Source organism: Pempheris klunzingeri, chromosome 7, assembly GCF_042242105.1.
Source record: "Pempheris klunzingeri isolate RE-2024b chromosome 7, fPemKlu1.hap1, whole genome shotgun sequence".
Classification (NCBI taxonomy): Eukaryota; Metazoa; Chordata; class Actinopteri; order Acropomatiformes; family Pempheridae; genus Pempheris; species Pempheris klunzingeri.
Genome location: NC_092018.1, coordinates 5,288,709 through 5,309,198, shown reverse-complemented (window position 1 = coordinate 5,309,198; position 20,490 = coordinate 5,288,709). Strand labels below are relative to the sequence as shown.

Genomic DNA, 20,490 nt, shown 5'->3' with positions numbered 1-20,490 from the left:
CAGGATGTACGCATGTGTCATGTGATGCGGCCCATCTTCTGCTCTTAGTATGCGACGGTGTGAAGCGATGAGGTGTCACGTCGTCACATGGGTCAGAGTCTCCCTGCAGGAACCTCCAGCTGGTTTCCTCATGACAGAACCAACTAATCCTGCAGTCACACTGAAGCTTTCCTCGTTTCACTGCAGCTCAGTCAGACATTAAAGTGGAACTTTAAAAAAAAATTGGTCCAGTTTGCCTCAGTCGACTGCCAACTGCACCTGATCACAGTAGGTCCACTAAAAGTGCTTGTTTGATCCACTGACTGCTCAGAGTGTTATTCTAAGTGTGTGACAGCATTATGGAAAGGATCCCTACAGAGAGAGACCTGGAAGATCCTTTTGGTTTAACCACAAACAGCCGTTATATCGCTCTCTGCACACACACCAGACTACATTCACTAAAACAGGGATTTTACCACACAGAACACAGGAAGCTGCTGCCTCATTAGTATGTTTGTGTTGTTGTGTGCTACATAAATATTTCTTTGGATCCAAACTAACCATTAAAAGCATCGAAGTAACACAATGACATAAACAAACTCACTGATTGAGTCCAGCAACAGGACGGAGCCGCCGCACGTCACGAGGTGCAAGGGCCCTCAAACGCTGCTTGCAGCTTTAATTCACTCTGTATTTCACACAAACATTTTAAACAGTGTCATTTCCAGATCTGGAGTCTGCAGCCAACGCTTCTTTAAATAGTCTTTTTCTCTCAAGATGCTCATTTGCCTTTCTCCTCTTCTCCTGTTTCCTCACCTCGGACTCTTTCTTCTTTACAAGAACTTCACTGAGTTCTCCTTTATTTTCAACATCCAGTTTCTCTCTCATAATTTCCCGAGCGCGCTTTCGATTTATATCCACAGATCTGGTTTGATGGCACTGCAGTAAAAACAGTACAAAAAATTAATGTCTCGTGGTGTGTAAGTCGCATTACTTTAGTGACAAAAAAAATCCCACCTCAAGGTCCATTGATCCATTTAGTGGCTGCTCTCATCATCATCAGTAACATTTCTTTCTGGGCATCAAAAGGACTTCAGTGAAGCATGAAATTCAACTTTCAAGCCAACACGGACAAGAAGTACTGATATATATATGACCTAAAGATCATGTAGATAGATAGAAATACTTTATTGATTCTGGTGTTACAATAGCATAGAAAGTTAAAGTGACCACAACCATGAATACAAACAAATAAATAAATAAGCAAAATAAAAATGTACAAAATGTTGTAAGTTTTGCAGGTAGTGATCAAAGTGTCAGAACAGCCACTGCATGGACCTTGAGGTGAGACTAAATGGTCTTATAGTCCAGAATAATCACAGTAACTCTGATTTGGGTAATTAATTAACTAAAAAAACCTATTGACTAACCTTCACAACAATCCCACTGGGGATGTGCTTGAGCACCACACAGTTGTTTGTCTTGTTGGTGGCCTGTCCTCCGGGTCCAGATCCTCTCACAAACTGCTCTTCAAGCTCGTCCTCATTCAGGACGGAAAGGTCGACCAGGTCCTTTTTACCAGCTACCAAAACACACGTCAGTCCGGGCGGGAGCGGCCTCAGCAGTGAGGAGAAGCCCGGAGAGCCTCTCCATATGACCCGGCTGGAGACGCTGCACATACCGCCGAGGAACTGGAGAAGACGTGACATCTCTTTAAATGGGCGAAATACAAAGTGGAGTTTGGTGGGGCGGTAAGTAGACACACAAAGATACAGACGGCATTACAGCACGTTGTATAAGTTATTTAACTAAAAGCCTCTATCCATGCAAGTATTAGACCTCCAGTAGTGTCTGTCTGTCTGTCTGTTTCACATTAGCACGCTCATGTTTATCATCGTCTCTGTCTTCTTCTACGCTTCCGTCGCCTCGGCAGGTTTTTTTTCTTCTTCGTGGCCACAATAACAGGTCTGCGTCGACCCTCTGCCGCCATCGTGTGTCGACCGGAACCCCCGCCGGTAGGAAACTGCGAACATGACTTATGTAGTTAACATTAGAAAATAGACTAAACATTTAGCTTTAGTTTCCGGGGTCCCCACAGTTTACATGGTGACAACAGAAAAATACACTACTAAAGACACTACTCATCACACATAACACATAACATAACGCATCGTAATGCACTTCTTCTGTGAGTAAGACCATAAAAATGGACCATGTTTAAATAAAACAAAAACTAATAACACAAACGCACACACACAAAAAGTCTCCCATTTAATCCATCATAATTTAACAGATAAATATCATTTAACTGAATAAAAAGCTTATAACAAGAATTACTTACAAACTAGTGAAGTTTCCTCCTAAGTAATGCTCTTTAGGAGGGTTTTTTTGTAGTTTGCTAAACCCATATATATTGTTTTTTTGTTTATTACGATTTGGGAGTAAATTCTATTCTTTCAGTGCTCTCTATATTACTCTATGAGTACTGATGTGGTGTTGGAAGTTGGTAAAGTAAAACAACCTCCATCCACGTGCCCTGTTGAATAATAGTGTGTACCTGGCCAAGAGGATATTTTTTGTAGAAATAAAATAAGATAAATGAAATAAATTGATCCTTGTTGTTATTGCATTCTTAATGGAAATGATCATGGAAAACACAGATCAATTTTTCACTTCAAGACACTCATGGGTTCAAGTGATATGGTCTCAACCCAAAAGAAAGAGCTACACAAGCCACTTTTCACTATTCTGGACCAGTTTATCTACTGGTTTGCAAAGTTTCTTGAGATGTTTTTATACCCTTTTCTTCCTTGCAAACTGGTCACGATTTGAATCGTAGTCAGTCTGGGTTTGCAATTGTTACAGTTGATAGCTTAACTGTATTTGACATTTTGGATGGAATAATAATATGAACCCTACTTTGCTCACTAACAAGAGTATCAGCAAGAGCACGATGGACTTAAATGATAGAATAATAATCACTTCTTCAGCTCACAGTGCAGTGAATTAGCCGGTTTATTTGTAATTTGTCATTCACCCTGCACAATGCACAAAACACTATTTTTACATTACACATTATAGCCTAAATTCTAGCTTTAATATTGCTGTCATTTGCAGGCATCCATCAAGAAGTGCCGAACACATGAGGAAAGAGAACCGTCTGTTGTAGTTTCTGAAAGATTCCTAAAAAGGTCCAATTAATGAAGCAATAATGGCCGCTCACTGCTATAAATACATTTATTGCAAAATAGTGTCAAACAATTTTTCAAATGGAGAGACAAATGGACTGTGATGTAACGTGCTTCCTGCCCTGTCCCTTGACAGTGACTATAATTAGTAAATCAGGAAACTATGTAGGTCACAGGGAAAAGACAATCTCTCTGATGACCTGTGATGACATCTCTCTGATTTTGTGGATGGAGGAGGTAAATCTCTAATTAACTGAACTTTATCTTCGGTGCTCACATCAAAACTAACCCCCATTTTGGCGCTACATAATCCCTGACTATCTCATTTATATGTGGATCTTGCAAAAGATCCACCTTTCCAGTGAGGTGCAACCTGCAATCTGAAACTGGTCATTTGGACAAGTGATCACATTTTGATAGAAGTCAAAGAGGAAATGTGTGTGCTGATTTTTGTTGAGTGATTAAGAATTCAAAGCTTTGCAGTTTGTTAAAGATTGGATCTGCTGCTGTGAGGTGGGACTTTATGTCCACTCTTGTACGAAACTTTAAGTTGTCAAGTTATCAAGGCAGCCAGTGAAAATAATTTCCTTGCATTTCGGAGGAAGTGAAACTAGTCAGCAGCCACACTATGTCTCATCTGACGTGCAGCGGGCGGCCTAGTTTTTGCCTTTTTTGGATTAAAAAAAAGCTGTTTGGGTTAACAATTTCTCTGCAAGATAAAAGATGAACAGTATAATCAATGTAATAATATGACACATAAAGACTGTAAGGTGCTGTGTTCAACATACACAAGAATTTTTGAAGGATATGTTTCCTTGCAGTGCTTCAGAATTGGTAATGAAAATGCAACAAAAAGTACTTTCATATTGTATGCATATGCACAGTTTACAGTAGCAGCTGATGCAGTGGTTGAAATCCAATCAGTGGCCTTCTTGAGGTCCCCATCATGCATCAATACCAAAATATACATATACATATTCTTTTATTAGATTAGACTTTATTGATCCCCCATAGGTGGAAATTCACATGTTACAGCAGCATCACAGCAGCAACAGAGGCAGGGCAAGATAAGCAATAATAGAAAGAAAAAGAAATAAAATAAGCAACAGTAGAAAATAAGCAATGGTAGATAATTATATATTGTGATGATAATAAATAAATATTATGAAACACTATGAACATAAATGTACATGTTTTATGTTACCAATTAAGCTAGGTGATGACAATAAAAGCATAGCATCAAACCAGATACATGCATAGACATATTAATATAAATAAAACGTGCACAGTCTGTGGAATAAACTGAGTAAAAGCAGGTTTGTTTAACACTAGATGATGGACTGTAACACATCAGTTTGGATGGGTGTAACACGACACGCACTGACTGCTATAAATTAACCTTTGTGATGTTTTATCCTATAATAATAATAATAGTTAAAGACGATGGTTTAGACCGGTACCATATACTGTGGTACCAGCAGGGGGCGCCTCACCATCCAAACCTCTCAGCTGAATAACTGAACGAGTCTGAGCTTCGTCAAGCTGGCGAAAGGAAAAACAAACAGCCGACGTTAAGATGCCAATCCTGCAGAATTAGATACTAATTGGTGTTTATCCTGCTGCTATGCAGTATGTTTACACAACACTCATTTGTTTTATTGGACTGACGTCCTGCATGACAGCAAGTGCACAATATGCGATCTGTGATGGATGCAATATGTGACATAAATTAGAATATACTATGTGAAATGGAAACAAACAGCTAATCCGTGTACAATGTGGAATACACATGTTTGACTGGTTGCACGTGGCGACATTTGCGACTTTCAACACCCCAGACGTGCAGGGGAATCGGACCTTTATTCTGAAAATACGACCGGAAACGCTCTCGCACCCGGCTGAACTTGACAGTGTTTTGTGTCGTGCCTGAAAGGGCTGTGAAGTCTTGCAGCGGTTCAGACTTGAGGACAACTTACGATGGCTGGTGCTCCCCGTGTGTCCGCTCCTCGCTCTCCCCGCTCCTCTGGACGGAGACGGCGGCTGCTGGTCTGAGCTCACGGCCGTTTCACGTCCCTCACCCGGACGAGCCCGACCGCCAGCTCCTGCAAAGGGTAGCCTGGATATTCAAGGACATTTTAACGTTACCATAGCTACTTTGGCCTTCCCCCCCACCTCCTGTCGACTGAAGGAAATCCAGCGCGTGGTTTTCCGGAGCAATGATGCGTGCAGGTTTTGTAAACACGGGCAGAAATGGTGGTTGATGCCATGTAGCACCCTCCCTGAGCTGATGATGTGTCTCTGCGAGTCGTCTTTGCATGTCGCGCCCCTTCCTTGTGCTGAAGGGCCAAACAAACGGCGGCGTGAAGGAAATCAGTTGCTGACTTTCGATGCGATCATCGTTATTATGACACCGTCTCCGGACCCCGCCGCTCGGTGCTGAGAGAAACCCGCGCCACTGGTGAAAGTGGTGACCCCGAAAAAACGCGGAGAAAAGGCCGGTGAACTTTGATTTTGCTGAGTGCCGCCGTGTGCTGAGGCCAGAGGTGCAGCAGGTCCAGGTATGTGATGAACATTGCAAGCCATCAATTTGTCAATACCGTGCTGCCATGTTGCTAGGTAACTAACTGACGGTGGGTTTATTCCAGTTCACATATGATCACCAAACCTCACTGAGATGCCACTTCTCCTGCAGTAAATCTCATCTTACAAGGTTTAGTCCAACTCCGGCGCCATTACATTTGTTTAGACTAACTTTGTCCTCCTCCTTTCGACCTGAAGAAGTGCTGCCTGTTTCTTTGCTCTTGCTGCCATGGCCCTGTCACACAGGCGTGCTTGTTTAAATGTTCCTCTCTCTGCCCTCAGTGGAAGCTGCTCTGGTGTCATTACCAGCTGCAAATAATAACACACAGAGTAGAGATGAAGTGGAGTGACTCCTCATGAGGCTCGTTGTCTCTGTGGTCTCTGACTTCACTGTGATACCCAGGTGTGAGAATGTGCAGAAGATAACAGCATGTTTGACTAAGCATGGTTTTCATCTCGCACACCACATTTTACTATGGTTGCAGCCGGGTTGTTTTCTTGTTAAACCCAAAAACCTGCATGCCACAAGCTTGTTTTTTTGCATCCTTCGAGCCCTTTTTCCGTTTCAATATGACTTTATGAGTTTCAGCATCAAGAGTGACTCCACTTGACTCAGCAGGGCCTGGGTGAGTCATGGAGGCAGTGCTGACTCGCAGGCCGTGGCGTCTGTTGTCCAGATGATGGCTCTGCTATGAGGGCAGGAGCTGCAGCACGGCCACCCCACTGTGAACCCCCAGCTTTGTTTCTGACATCGCAGTATGTCTGAATTAGGATTTCTAGTTTTGAGCAGTGCCACCGCTCAGAGCCTCAGCCTTACAGCAACAAGATCTAGTCTGCACATGGAGTACATTGAGAGAGATGCACGAGAGCCATGCTTATTGTGCTGCCCGAAGAGTATTGGACGTGTTGAAACATGTGTCCTGCCTTCCTGGAGGCCTTAAAGGTTGTGACAGTTGCGTAACAAGCTCGGCATCAGCTGCTCTGTGCACTTGAAGATTTCATTGTCTTTGTCATTTTTCAAGTCACTTGAAAACAGAAATTGGAGTGGTGAAGTTCACTGTGAGTGTTTTTTTGCAAAAAAAGGGATTTGTGCACTCTTTTGAGTCACTTTTGGTGTTTACTTTTAGACAGACTCATCACTTATGTTCCTAATTTTTGTTCTGAAACATGCATAGCTTCGATTTTGTTGCTGATTGTAACAATTACCACACAAAAGCTGTTGGTGACTAACAGGATCTTTTCCTCATTTGTGTCACGAGGGACCACAACATAAACACACATCACTGACGGTGCTGAAGTGCTGTTCTGATGATTAAGGCCAGACTGCCGTCGTTTACAGCATCTGCATCACTAAACGACCCAGAATTCAAATCTTCCTCACGTGACTGTGCACCACCAGTCATACCTGTTAGGACCTATAAGATACTGGAGGTTGCTCTGGTGTAAGCACGTCAAGATGTTTGCATAACCGGTTTTCTGTTGGAGGACTTTCTTCCCTCCCTCTAACAGACAGGCTTACCTAAGGTAGACCTACTGTATGGTGCACGAGCAGGGCTGTGTTCACAACGCAAAATTGAAAATCTCTATTGTGACTTTCAAGCTTTAAAGAAGCCCATGTCTCTTTTTGGTCCATCTTTTTGTCATTGAAGATTAGGAATAACCAGAAAGAATTGTAACCAAATAAAAGTCAGCAGTATTTATTATTGCAATTTGGGTAAATAGGTCTGGTTTGGCTGAGAGTCAATGTCCAGCCCCATTGGACCTAATTTGAATGTAACTGACGTCACCTGTGTGCTCAGTGAAAACGTACAAAAGGGTACAAGGACTCAGTGTGAAGTGAGGAAGGGGGCAGTGTGTTTGTCAAATCACCTATGGCCAGTGAAATTTAAGCCTTATATTTTGTAGGTAATTCAATAAAATTTGGTTCATTGCTGACCTTTTGATTATAATGGCTTTTATATTACTACTATGTTACTTGGTACTGTAAAATCAGTATGAATTCACAGGGCAAAGTGCTACACAGGCGTCTTGCTGCAATCTATACGTTCCATGTTATTTAAAAATGATTTCCTTTTTTATTGTCGTTCTTACTAGGAGAACACTATGAATTGTGGGTAATGCCCTCAAGAAAGATCTGCTTGAGAGATCTTTGCAGACGTGCAGAACGTGTATATGGGACATTAAAAAATGTCACCTTCGTCTTAACCCTCATAGGTGAATATATATGTAAGTTTTGCATAATGACTCATCTTGTTGGCAGCACTATCACTCTAATTTTCAACTCTTCTTAAAGATGTAACACTTTTTTCGTACATTAGGCGTTTATAGTGTTTTAGGTGAAGACGCTTCCTTTTAATGTGATTTTGTGGTTGTTTTTTTCAAGTAAGTGCATCTATAGCAATATGGTGCTTATATTAATGTTATTTAAGTTGAACTGGTTGATGTTGAATATAGTGAGAATACCAATATCCCTCCCTCAGAAAATTACTCACTAGAATCTAAATCCACCAAGACTTCAAATATTCATTCAGAATGAATATTGTATGAGTTAATTCCTGGAAAATTAAAACTGTAGCTTCGGGATTGCAAATGTATCCACAGCTATGTTCGTATTGAAGTTTGACACAGTCAAGATCTGAACCGTACATGGACTTTTACATGTTTGTCTGGTTTTATTCAGTAGGTTTATTGTTCTGTGGCAGAGCGTTTCTCAACCGAGGAGCCACGACACAGTGACACGTTTTTATGTATGGTAGTAAACCAAGGAATCTTACAGGACGACAGTAGCGGAGAGACTGAAACCAGATAGCTCTTACACTCTCAGGTGTCTCCTGAATCTAACACACCAGACGAACACAGTATCACATTGGAAGAAAGAGCGGCGATTATTAATGAATCCATTGTTAGTTGTGATTTTTCAATGTGACGTGAGGTGTGTTTGTTAAATTAAAGCAGTTCTGATGCTGCTTTAAAGCCAACACAAACATGGAGACACTGCAGTGACCCTCTTGATAAAGGAGGATGATAATTTCTAACTGAATTCAGATACTTTTCTAATGTTTGCTCTTTTGTGTCACACAGGAGTCCATTAATGTTTTACAGTTACAGTAGTGCCTGGCAACCTCCTGGTGATCGGGAGGAAAATGCTGTGTGAATATGTAAATTTATGGTTGATGTCTGAGTGACAGTGGAGTGGAAAATTCCTGACGGAGGAGCCTGTAGCTTGTGACCGCGTGTCGCAGCCTCGTTTGAGTATTCATAGCACTGCGTGGAATCTTTGTGAGGGAGTGTGTTTTTTTTTTTTTCAGTCTAACATGTGACAGGTCTTCTTTCTTCTCACTACAACCCCAGGTCTGCGTAGAATTGTCTTGCAGGATAAGTCAATAATCCTGTTCTTGTAAGAAATACAAATGGCAAACAAGTATGCAGCCATTGAGTTGTAACATTTTAGTTGAGGAAACAAGACAAGATGCACTTCCTGTCAGTTAAAGTTTGAGTGAAGTACGCAGCTGCTCACCACATCTTTTGGTTCAGTATCTGTACAGTTTGTGGTGATTGTCAGATGTGATTGTCGACACAGGAAAAGCAGAGTAACATTAGGTACAAACACGGTAAAATGAGCCACATTAGGCTTTTTGAGGAGAGTTAACTAGGTTGTAAATAAGGTTGAAGATTCATGGGGTGGCTTTGACTGTTGTAACATACTGTACACGTTGCAGAGGTACTAAGTAAACTGTGTGGAAATTTGACATTTTCATCTTGCTCCATCTTCACTGATTTGGTAAAATTCTGTTGTGTAATATATGTGTGTGCTATGTGCAATTTCTCCATAAAATGTAGTACACTTTGGTTATCTAAACAGAGCAGTAGTATAGTCTCGGTTCTTAACGTAGAGCTGATGGTTTTGGTGGTCTTTGCCATGCTGATCCCCCATGTCTTGTATCCCACCCACCATACACACACATCACTGTCACTGCCACCCAGGACAAGGTGGCAGTATAATCTCAAAGGCAAGCTGATAAGATGCAGTGGGTGACTGAGATGGATCAGCTGTACAGCTGTTAAACAGTGAAGAACAAGCTTCCTTTTTTTAATAATGGATTCCTGATTTCCTTATTTGTTTTACTCTATCTATAAAATACAGAAGCTCGTCCCCACAAATCATTCTAGGGCTCATTGATCACAGTTTATGAATTGTTCATATGTTAATAACCAGTTCCCTGTGATTTCCTAAAACATAGAAACATAGAAAAGTCTATTTATTCTGCAGCTTGGCATATAATGTGAGAATACATTTTGAGCCTCCAGAAAGATACTGAAAGTATTAAACTCGACCCACATCAAGCCCTTCATGTTATCTTGGACTGTATAGTCTTAAGTTATTTTTCCCACAGCTGATTACTCCCAGGTACAAAGACTCGTGTCATGTTAGCGTCATCTCTTTGACAGTGAACAGAGTCTGATTTTTATGGGTACTGACAACACTGGAGGGGATTTTAACAAGTTATAAGTATTTTTTCTGTTAAGAACTTTTAACACCAAATTGACATTAAGTGTTTAATCATCAACAAACCCACCGTATAAAATATCCTTTGGTCTTTATTTACTGTCATGTCATTATCAGTTGTTTGCTTAGCAGTGCTAGAGCAGGAAGTAGCACAAGGTAACCGTCCTAATGGTCGTTCAAGTTTGATCTGTCAGACATGTCGAATCCTCTCATCTGTTAACATAACACGACAGAACGGTTTTAAGGATACACATACATGTTTTGTCCTGAAATACAAATATGATTTGAACAATCAGGAAGGATGATAATATTTTCCTATGTGACTGGAATTTTCCATTCAAATGAACTGTGTGGGTTCCCAAGTACTCCGCTGAAACACTGTCTGCATTGGAATTGGATAATGTTGATGGATGGATGAGGAACAGTGCTTTCAGGTTTTTTATTCACCGCACTGCACACACAAGGGCTTTTACTGGACACAACACTAGGCGTTAGGAGTCTTTTGGGAAACAGTTAAATATAATTAAGTATTTTATTATATTAAATTATATTAGTTATTATTAGTTCAACTTAGTTGGGTATTAGTTCATAATAGTTAGTTCTTTGTTTTTTACCTACAAATTTTATGTGGCATCTTCACAGTTAGGCATGTACTCTGGATTTTTGGGGTTGACACATTATTCTGTTAACCATTTCTTTCAAAATACTTTTTTTTTTTTGCATCTCCAGAACGCATTTTGAGAAAAGCATATTGATCTACTGGTTCATCCAACACAGAAGCATGTGCTGATCATGTAGCCTGGGTTTGAGAATAGAAGGTGTTGTATGCTGTATAAAGCCCTTTGAAATGTATAATGTGTGATTTTGTGCTATAGAAATATAACCGACGTGAGACTGAATGAAAAGCAAGCGACCCCCCCCCCCCTCGCTTTGAAAAATCATATTTCCTCACCAACCTTTAGAAATCTTTAAAAATTAGAATAATGACCAACTTTGATGGTGGCCAGGTTTGTGCATCCCTATTGAAAGTAATGCAAAAGATTTTGCAGAGCTCCCATAGGAGGTTTAAACAAACTCACTACTCAGTAACATATTTGTGGAACTCAAAGATTAGTATAGGTGCCTTTTCAACTGGTTGGGTATCCACAGGGGTTTGAATATACAATTCATGATGTCGTCTAAGGAGGATATCTGAAGGTCTGCTTTTTCTTTTAACTCATCTTGAGCAGACAATCAGGCATCATGACAGTGTTTCAGATGAGCGTCCATCATGCTCCTGGGTGTCAGCCAAGCACCGAATGGAACACAGTGTTTTCTCTGCACCTTGAGCTCCACAGACTCCTTCCTCCCCAACACACCCTACTACCTCAGCTCCCTTGAACAAAGTAAACGATGCTAATCTTGGTGTTAAGCTGTTGACAGGGACAGCAGGGTAACAACCTGTCCCCACCTATCCCTGATGAGCCAGCTGATGAGTGGCACATCACTGCTAATGCTCCCACAGTTGTGTTGTTTGGAAAATGAGACAAAGACGAATGCTTTGTGCGGGCGGCGCCATGTCCTCATCCCTTTGGACACCAGTTTTTCTGGCAATATGGGTGGACTCCAAAAAAGAGCCGAGGTCCTTTTATAGCAGACGACAACCTTCCTGTGTTCCTGTGTACTTGAGTGTAATTTTACAGAAGAGAGATGAAGTCTGTTGTGTGCATACTGTCAGGGAAGAGAGGTGTTGTATCGTGGTGTTGTTCATCAGCCTTGAGCAAGAGGTGAAATCGAGGAACTCTGACACACACCCTCTTTATCTGGAAACTTCTTGGCTTTTCAGCATAAAGATACAACAATATCTGCTTCTGTGAGGCAAAGTCTTGTAGATGATTTATTAGCTAATCTAATCTGCAAGGAACAGATCAGAAGAGTTGCCTTGCACCACCACCAAGTCATTGAAATGCTGGTTGATGGACTTCTTCTTGCCTGATTCTTCTGTGTGTCCACAATAATTGTGAGGCTGTTGCTGACCATCAAAATCTATAAATCACATTTTTGTTTGAGCTATTTTGCTATGTGTCCCTATAGTGTTTCTTCCATTCATTCCAACAGACTTCATGTCGTGTGTCTCATGTATGGACTATATATGCTATTTCATATTTATTTGTGCTTTGTTTTACCCCCACCCCCAACCCTTGCAGCGCTCTCTGACTCATATGGATCATGTAAAATGAAAGCGACAGCGCTGCTACATGTCACTTTACCCACGCTCCCCTTTCTTTTCCATTGGCCGCAGACACCTGATTTCTCTGAGGCTAAAAATAGATTCCTTCAGACCCCAACTACCCCTCCTCTCTGCCCCCTCACCACTTTCCCTTTTTTCCTCCCGTGGTTCAGGCTTTTATTGAGAAGTCTCTCTGCGTTATGCCCATTCTTCACTTCCATGTGCCAGACAAAGCCCCACATCTCCATTCAGAGTGGTGTGTCTCTGTGTCTGTGAGACGTCAGAGTCCTTTATGTTATTAGACTATAAGATAGAGTTTCTGGGGTTTTTTTTGGTTTTTTTTATAGGCTCTGACTCTGCTAAAATCCCAAGATGATAATGCCTGGTTTTCCACAGAGCTATAAACCTGACCTCAGAGCCCATTGAAATGTTAGCCAAAGTCATAGGACCATGCGCATCTTTGAAAATGGCCTTTTATGGTCAGTAGAAGAGACGGCTTCTGTCTTTGGTCACTGGGTAGAACACTTTTGGGAAGCCTGCATTATTCGTGCTGCAAAAGAGGATCTGAGGTATTTCACCAGGGCAGCAGACTGCTTAATTTTTCAGCTTTTTTTTTTAATCAGTGACAATTGATTTACCTTGATGCATTGTGTCCTCTAAACAAACACACTGAACTGATGATTCAGTGATTCAAATATCCTTAAAACAGAAGTTTAAGACTAATAGAAGAGAACAGTATAAAAACAATACCTGGATATTGTTGTGTTAAGATCAGAGTTGTGTTTCATCCGTCCTTTTAATGAATTTATTGTTGTGAGGCTTTAGCAGTCAGTTAAATATGAGATAAGTTTTATATATAACTGTATCTATAAAGGGCCTGTTCTGTCCTGAACTGAAGTTCCTCTGGATGAAAGCTGATTTGCAAAAACATGTAAAAAAAAAAAACAAAAAAACATTTCAACGTCCCTTTCTCCCCGAGTTTCTCACTCTTCCTCTGATATACTTTTAGTCTGATGTACGCACATTTTCCTGTTCCTCTATCGCCAAATTTACACCAACGTTTTCAGATCCATTTTCCTCTCGGCTACTAGAGCATGAGAAATTGGGGCACAAAGACCCATTTATTCCCAAGAATTCAATAAATTGAATATTGGTATTCTCCTGTGTTCCTGCAAATTCTTCTCACTAGCTGCTAGATTGTTGAAAAGGAAGCTATTTGTCGTTTACTAGATTAATTTGAAACTGTATGAAGAGAACTTGCATCGTATTTGCACACGATATTTTTAACCCTCCGAGTAATGCTGTGTCTAACCAAAGAACAGTATTAGAAGTAAGCACAGAGCACTTTTAAGCCAGCTTGTTAGGTCTGTGACACCTACATCCAGTATACCACAGAGACATATATTTAGGTTGATGATATATTAGAATCGGTGAGAGTTGCAGGTCGTAGCTGTAGCCAGCAGACAGTGCAGTGGAAATGAGCTGCGGTGGGGAAGAAGACAAAAGTGAAAGTGGAGACAGAAGAAACAGGAGAAAGAAGTATCAGCCCCGGCAGCATCTGGTCTCTACTTTCCTCGTCACTCTGACTTCATCTTGGCAGCCAATAAGGAAAGGGCCCTCTGTCTCCATGGTAACCTCCTGTTCAAGCAATGATGGAGAGGATAAAGGGGAAGGAAAGGGAATACATTTTTGCCTTAGGCGAAACATTTTTCTTCACAAGTTTTGTAACGTATAACCCATTTCATTTGTCTTCTTCAGCATAGTTATTCAAAAAAGTTGCACTGCCAGTTATCAGAGTGCTAATGACATTTTTTAAATGTGGAAAAACTCAAAATAGACTTAATAGACAGGGCAAACTGTTTTTTTGTTTACATTTACCTTTTGATTTTATATGCTTCAAATCATTTTCCAAAGAGCCACAAAACTGCCGCTCTTTTCTAAAAGCTAAAATAACACATGCTTTAAACTGCACACATTTTACACTTCAGAAGTCTGCCTTGTTTCTCTTTGTGTAATGTTTGTGCTATCAGAGCTTCTTCTAACTTTTATTTAGGAACCTTCCGTTTCCAGATGTTTCAATAACATCATGCTCACAAGTTAGACTTATTATTATTATTCATTTTACAATATTTTTTTTCTTTTCATCTCAAATGCCTGCTCTAAACCTCCTTTTGATTTAGTTCTGTCTGATTAATTGTCTGTCTTGTAGTCTGAATATCTGCATGCATTCTCCCATAGACCGAAAATGTAGGTGTCACATTACTGCAGTGACAAGTCCCAGCCTCATCACTGTAGTATTTCATGTGGTCAAAGCCACTTTGCACTATTGTGAGAGATTGCGAGTGGCAATGATGCTGGAAATCCATTAGTTGTTTTTCCTCTAAGCCTTTGTGCTGTCAGTGGTGAACAAGTACTCAGCAATAAGTTCCACATTAGCAGGAAGGCCTTGAATAGAATCAACATCTTGTTGCTATCAAAACTCAGACGGGCTGATGGAGATGTTTTGAGAGAGATTGTTAACTCTAGAAAAGTATTTCTTGTCCTGGGGTCTGTAGGCCACATAAATAAGCTAATGGGATGGACATAATGTTACGGTAGGGATGCTTTCCTCTTCTGTATCTGTCTGTGAGTTACATAAGACTGCTCTCTGCGCAGTTTATTCATGCTTTCTGAGTGCTCGCAGAGAATGACAGCAAGGGGAGATCCTCATTTAACCTTGGCACGTAACTGATTAATCCAAGTGTAATTTGCATATAAGGTCATCTAATTTTGGATTTCAGAGTGAAGCGTGGCGTTGATTAGAGATAGAGTTGGTATGTAACAGGCCCATTTTGGAAAACGGTGAGCTGATGAGCATCACTGAGGCATAAGAAAACAATGGCTCCACTTATTAAAGCAGCTTCAAGTTCTCAGCAGTCACTGGGCACCAGATTTATTTATGTAGAATTTTAATTACATGCTGTGGGGGTATCTAATCTAAACTTCACTTATTTACCACTGGTTCGAAGCTTCAGATTGTGTGAGGTTCACTAATCTGCCTTGGAGTGAGTTCATGTTTGCCATGCAATTTTGAGCAGCTGTTTTCCTGAAACTTAATATTCAAGAACAAAAATAGCTGATCACTGCAACAGCTATATTTCAGTTGTTGCTTTCTTTTGCTCTATGAGATATGTTCAAGCTGTAAATGAGCAGTTGTGACTTGTGTTTTTTTTAATCTCTTGCTCGACAATGGTCTTCTTTGCTAAGTTCTGCTTTCCTCATGACACCACCATCTCTGCTGTGTGTGTGCTTGGTGGTTAACCCCTCTCTCCCTGTGTAAAGGAGGAGGATTTTTAGAAGCAGTTCTTACTTGCAGGGCTACTGTAGGAGGAAGAGGACGAGGAGAAGGAGGACGAACACAATGGAGGAGATGCTCATAGGGTGTTGAGTATTTTTAGCTTTCCTCTTGTACTGCGATGATGAGTAAAGTTCAAGGGCAAGTTGTGCATCCCACCTCCTTAGCCTGTGGAGGAGCACGGGCCTGAGGGATAGGACGCGTGATGGCCTTGTTTTAAGGCACATGATGGGAGCTTACTGTATTTACAGCATGTGGCACAAGATGACGCAGCACTATTTATTGTGATGTTCATAGTTATCTCCTGCATTGATCATAACGCTCTTCTGGCTAATGGCACAGCTAGTGACATAACTTACTCACGTTGTAGCAGCGTTTTTTTGTGGTGCCCTCATCGCTGATTTGATCTGAGGAAATCCCGATCATCTCTACCATGTTACATCTACATTAGTCTGTTTTGTTACCTCAATTCAGATTGAATGGATAACGCAAAACGTTTTCCCCGCTTTTGCTCTTCCATTCTATGAGTTGTGCATTGTGTGGTATAGCATACAAACCATCCTGACCACTTTTTAAATATGAAGAAAAGATAAATGTTTGCTCACCCCCTCCCTGCTTTATTGAAGCCAAACAAAGCCAAAAAAGGTCTTTTGTCAGATTGCCTCCACCCAAACTACACCTGCATGCCATATAGAAATATTGCAGTCGCTGTCACATCAAGTGTTTAAAAGGGTTAGGGATAAAAATATCTTAGTATTATGGGTAAAATGTTTGATAAATACACTGCTCATTCACAAATGTAGTATAGATAAAAGTTGACGCTCAACCTAGTTTCTATGCAACACCTTAATACAGATAGATTTATTGATGAATATAAAAGTAGTCCGTCTGAAGGGAAGAATACATATCCTATTTGTCATTAAGTCCTAAGGGGAGCAGGTTTTGTAGGGTGTAAATAAATTTAGTTGTCAGTAATCTGTGCCGCATAGTTTATATTTATCTCAGTTATACCCCTGATTAATGATGCTTCATCTTTTGCCCTTAATAGATACTGCATGGGACAGAGAGGTCTAATCTTTGTACAGTATGCTTTTTTGAAATATGCCTCATGGCCTCTTTGGTCATTGCAGGTGTTTGGTAAACTCCCTTGCTCTGCCCACATTGCGCACCCAGCCCGGCACAAATGGCATTGTCTTAAGCCTTTTGACATTTTAACTGGATTGTCGGATAAGCCCATCAACTCAATCAAAGGTTCTTGTCACAGGCCGAGGCTGTGTTTGCAGGGGTTGCCATAGCTGAAGTTGTCTCTGCAATGTCAAGGCAATGCTGTGTGAAACTGATCTATGGTATTTTAGGCAGTCGAGGGGCTAACATTTTCCATTTGTGTTTTAAAGGGGTCTTGCCTCTGGTCAGTCATGAGGGAACCCCTGCTACCCCTCCTCCAGCTACTCTGGGATTCACCACCTCCTCTGTTGCTCCTCCTCAAAGTGGTGCTCTCTAAAATAGGGCAAAATTCAAATGAGCACCACCGTTGTGGCCTTTGGGGAAAAAGCCTCCTGTGAGTCAACACCCCCCTCCCAGTATTCGTTGTGTCAACAGCAAGGCCTAGCTGTTGCTCTTTGTCCTGTGTCAACCATTCTGCTGCACTTACAGTTTTCCAGCCTCTAAGATGTATGTTGCACCTTCAGACACTGTTAGTAACGCCACTTACAATTATTGTGGTACAGGACAGCCTGGGGGAGCAAGCCAAATGGATCTCAGGGTGACAGGTAGATTTAATATTTGGGTGGAAGTGAGAGCCTCTGGTCTGTTACGGATAATCCAGTCTTTGCTTTGTAGAGTAAGCAGGTTTCATCTGTTAAGGTCAGGCACTTATCCCTGTTTAGAGGTGAGCAGATGTGCACATCTTTGAGCGCTTGTTTGTTTATGTCGGCTCGAGGAGTCGCACAGATGTAGCTGTGTTTACCGTCCTGATGTCTTCTGCAGTATTAAGCATCATGTTACCTGGAAAGTTCCACTAGACTCTGGTGATAGGTTGTCAGATGCTTTTAGCCGCTGTTTAGTGTTCTTGTTCAATTCAGGTTTGAAAGATTGAAAAGTGGTTTTAAACAATCACACTCTTGCCTGGGAGATTTAATTGGTACCACTGATAGTTCATGCCGCCTTCTGAGAGACTCACAGATGAGGCAGCTGCAGCAGATATACCTCTGGCTGCATGGACTTGCCACAGCTGGCCACACATTTAACAGGCTAAGAAAGCCATGGTGGGCAGAGGTAGAAAACAGTCTTACACAAAGTATCTCGTAACTATCGCTGGCTTCCGTTTTGTCGATACAGCAGCAGGAACATTGGAGGATGCTTTGTGATGAGCGCTGTGCAGTGGCGTGTGCTGCTATTGCGTCACCGCCTAGAGGGGGGCAGAGAATGTATTTTTAGAAGGGAATGAGCATATTCTCTGAACAAACAACGTCAAGCACTCTGCTTGCGTATGCTGGGATTATTGTGACCATGCTATTTTTAAGCTATGTGTGTGAGTGCTTTTTTCTGGGTCAAGCGTGGTGCCTGTACGCTCTCGAGGCTGCTGGTGGATCATGCATTACAGGTCCTATGCTGTGAACAACGTCTGCATCAGTCACCGAAGAGAGAGACAGAGGCTTCAACCATCGGGGACTGACATTTGCCTGCAATATGGCTGTATTGATTATATTTGAGGAGCAGTCAGTCACGCTAATTCAGAAGGCCTCATTAATGTGTAGTGAATCATTGAAGAAGAGGGTATTGCATACTAAATCTAAGCCACAGCCACAAAGCATAAATATGTGTGTGTGCTATGATTTTTTTTAAGATTAAGTATCCACCTGCCAAACAGACACTACTAATAAACGTAGACAAATTATGTAGCAAATACATGACTGTGGGAGGCAGTTTGGGTGTGTCCGCCTTCGGTTATTACTCTCATGAGGCAGAAAAGAATGTACTGATGTTTATTTGTATGTGTGTGCGCACATGCATGCATACATAATCAAGAGATTAATTCATAGTAAAGATAATAGTCAGTTGCAGCTCTATCAAATAGTAAAACTCATAATCCTACTTGGCAATAGGGCCCATAATTCACATGCATCAGTGTCATTTCACCCCAGGCTATGACTGTATAGCATTTCTTTGTTGTGCTGCCTGTTGGTTTTCATCTCTGTTTGTCTTGTCCTCCCTTTCTTTACATACCTGATGTCACTTCCTTGTACAATATGTGGGTTGCCAGTTGGAGGCAGCTGGCTGGACTTTGACTATCACAGTGGCCATTCCCCGGCAGATAATCAGACAGTAAATGAATGTGTCATACCATGTCACACTGAATGGCTTCCAAATCGGTACAGCCGTCACATTCAGAATCGCTGGCCAAGAAGAAATTCTCAGAAACACTCAGAAGTTTGTTGCAGCATCAGTTGCAACCCGCATTCAAACTGTTGCCACATTGTTGAACAATGCTTCAAGTAGATTGTGAAGCTGTTTGTCATCAACACTGACAACAAAGATGAGCACTGTGACCTTCCCTTCTAAAGCCTGGCACCATCATCTAGAGGCCTCTCGGGCTCCTGAGCCGCAGGCTTTTCTCTGGGCTTCCGCAGGCTAGCCTAGATTTATCCCTGCCTTTCCCAAGAGTGCAGTTATTTTCAGCAATGGCGTTCTGCTCTGATTTTGTTAATGCGTTGTTCTTCTGTGTAGAGCAAAGATATGAAAAATGTATAGAAGACAATGTTACTCTTCTCTAACCAGAGCACCTCCCAGTCTGTTAATAAGCACCTGCTCCAGGTTGAGAAGTTAGACTGCATCTCTGTCCTGGCAGTGTGTCAGCGAGCATATTCAGTGATTATGTCCTCAGTTGGGGTGTAGTGGGGGCGAGCCCTCAAAAGGTGGGGCACCTGAGCCCTTTGCGACATCAGGAGCCCCTCCAAAGCTGGCCTTTGTTCACAGGATAAGTGACGCAGTGGGAATATTAGTGTGATTACACAGAATGGCTGGGTGCCAAAGCGAGGTCCAGTCGCTGCTATAGGTCAGAAAAGAGTGAATATTAGAGTTATACAATGCTTTGTAGTCACATTTAAACAGCCAAATGCTATCAGTGCCAGGACGGTGTTGTTTTCTTTCGTCACACATACAGTACAGTGCAGTCTCATTAACATGGTGAGTAAGATCCTGTCCACTGTGCTTTCCCCAGACATATCTGGCTACAGACTGAACTATCCTTTCATCAACTAGACCTTCAAATCTTTCAATCAAATATTTAGTAACGTGTGTGTTTTTGAACTTTGAGAGTACACTATGAAAATATTACTTAGGATTCTGTCATGGTAATGATTATTTTCTGCTTCCAATTACCGAAGTTACCAGTTTATTTTTTACAAATATTCAGTAATTCACTTCATTTGGACAGAGTTCTTTCAACTAGTGGATATCTCCCTTTCCTTATTGACTCCTCTTTAGTTAATGTATCACCTTAGCTGACAGTCTGTATAGTCATGATCTTGTTTTGTACTTGCTTGGCTTTGGACAACTGCCCTCCCTTTGCGGTCAAAAGCAGACTTCTGCAACTCACGCCACCCACACATTGGTTATGTATAGCCCACACCTACCCCTATCTGCACAGTGGTTTGAAAACAATGCTTTGTGAAGGCTGCTATTTGTGAAACCT

At 41.5% G+C, this 20,490-nt stretch overlaps 1 protein-coding gene across 1 annotated transcript; it reads right to left on the bottom strand.

The window, feature by feature from the left end:
* Positions 1 to 583: 583 nt before the first annotated feature.
* LOC139204341 (mitochondrial translation release factor in rescue-like) lies at positions 584 to 1,852 on the bottom strand. Its single transcript, XM_070834351.1, has 2 exons — positions 1,410 to 1,852; positions 584 to 918 (listed from the first exon to the last, which is right to left on the bottom strand). The coding sequence occupies exons 1-2, from the start codon at positions 1,686 to 1,688 to the stop codon at positions 688 to 690; spliced, it is 510 nt and encodes a 169-aa protein (XP_070690452.1). The 5' UTR covers positions 1,689 to 1,852; the 3' UTR covers positions 584 to 687.
* Positions 1,853 to 20,490: the final 18,638 nt, after the last annotated feature.

Excerpts from the sequence above, each read along its gene's own strand:
- LOC139204341 (XM_070834351.1), bottom strand. The coding sequence starts at position 1,688 with ATGTCACGTCTTCTCCAGTTCCTCGGCGGTATGTGCAGCGTCTCCAGC. Across the intron at positions 919-1,409 it reads CCAGTGGGATTGTTGTGAAG|TGCCATCAAACCAGATCTGT; the intron begins GTTAGTCAATAG and ends TTTTTACTGCAG.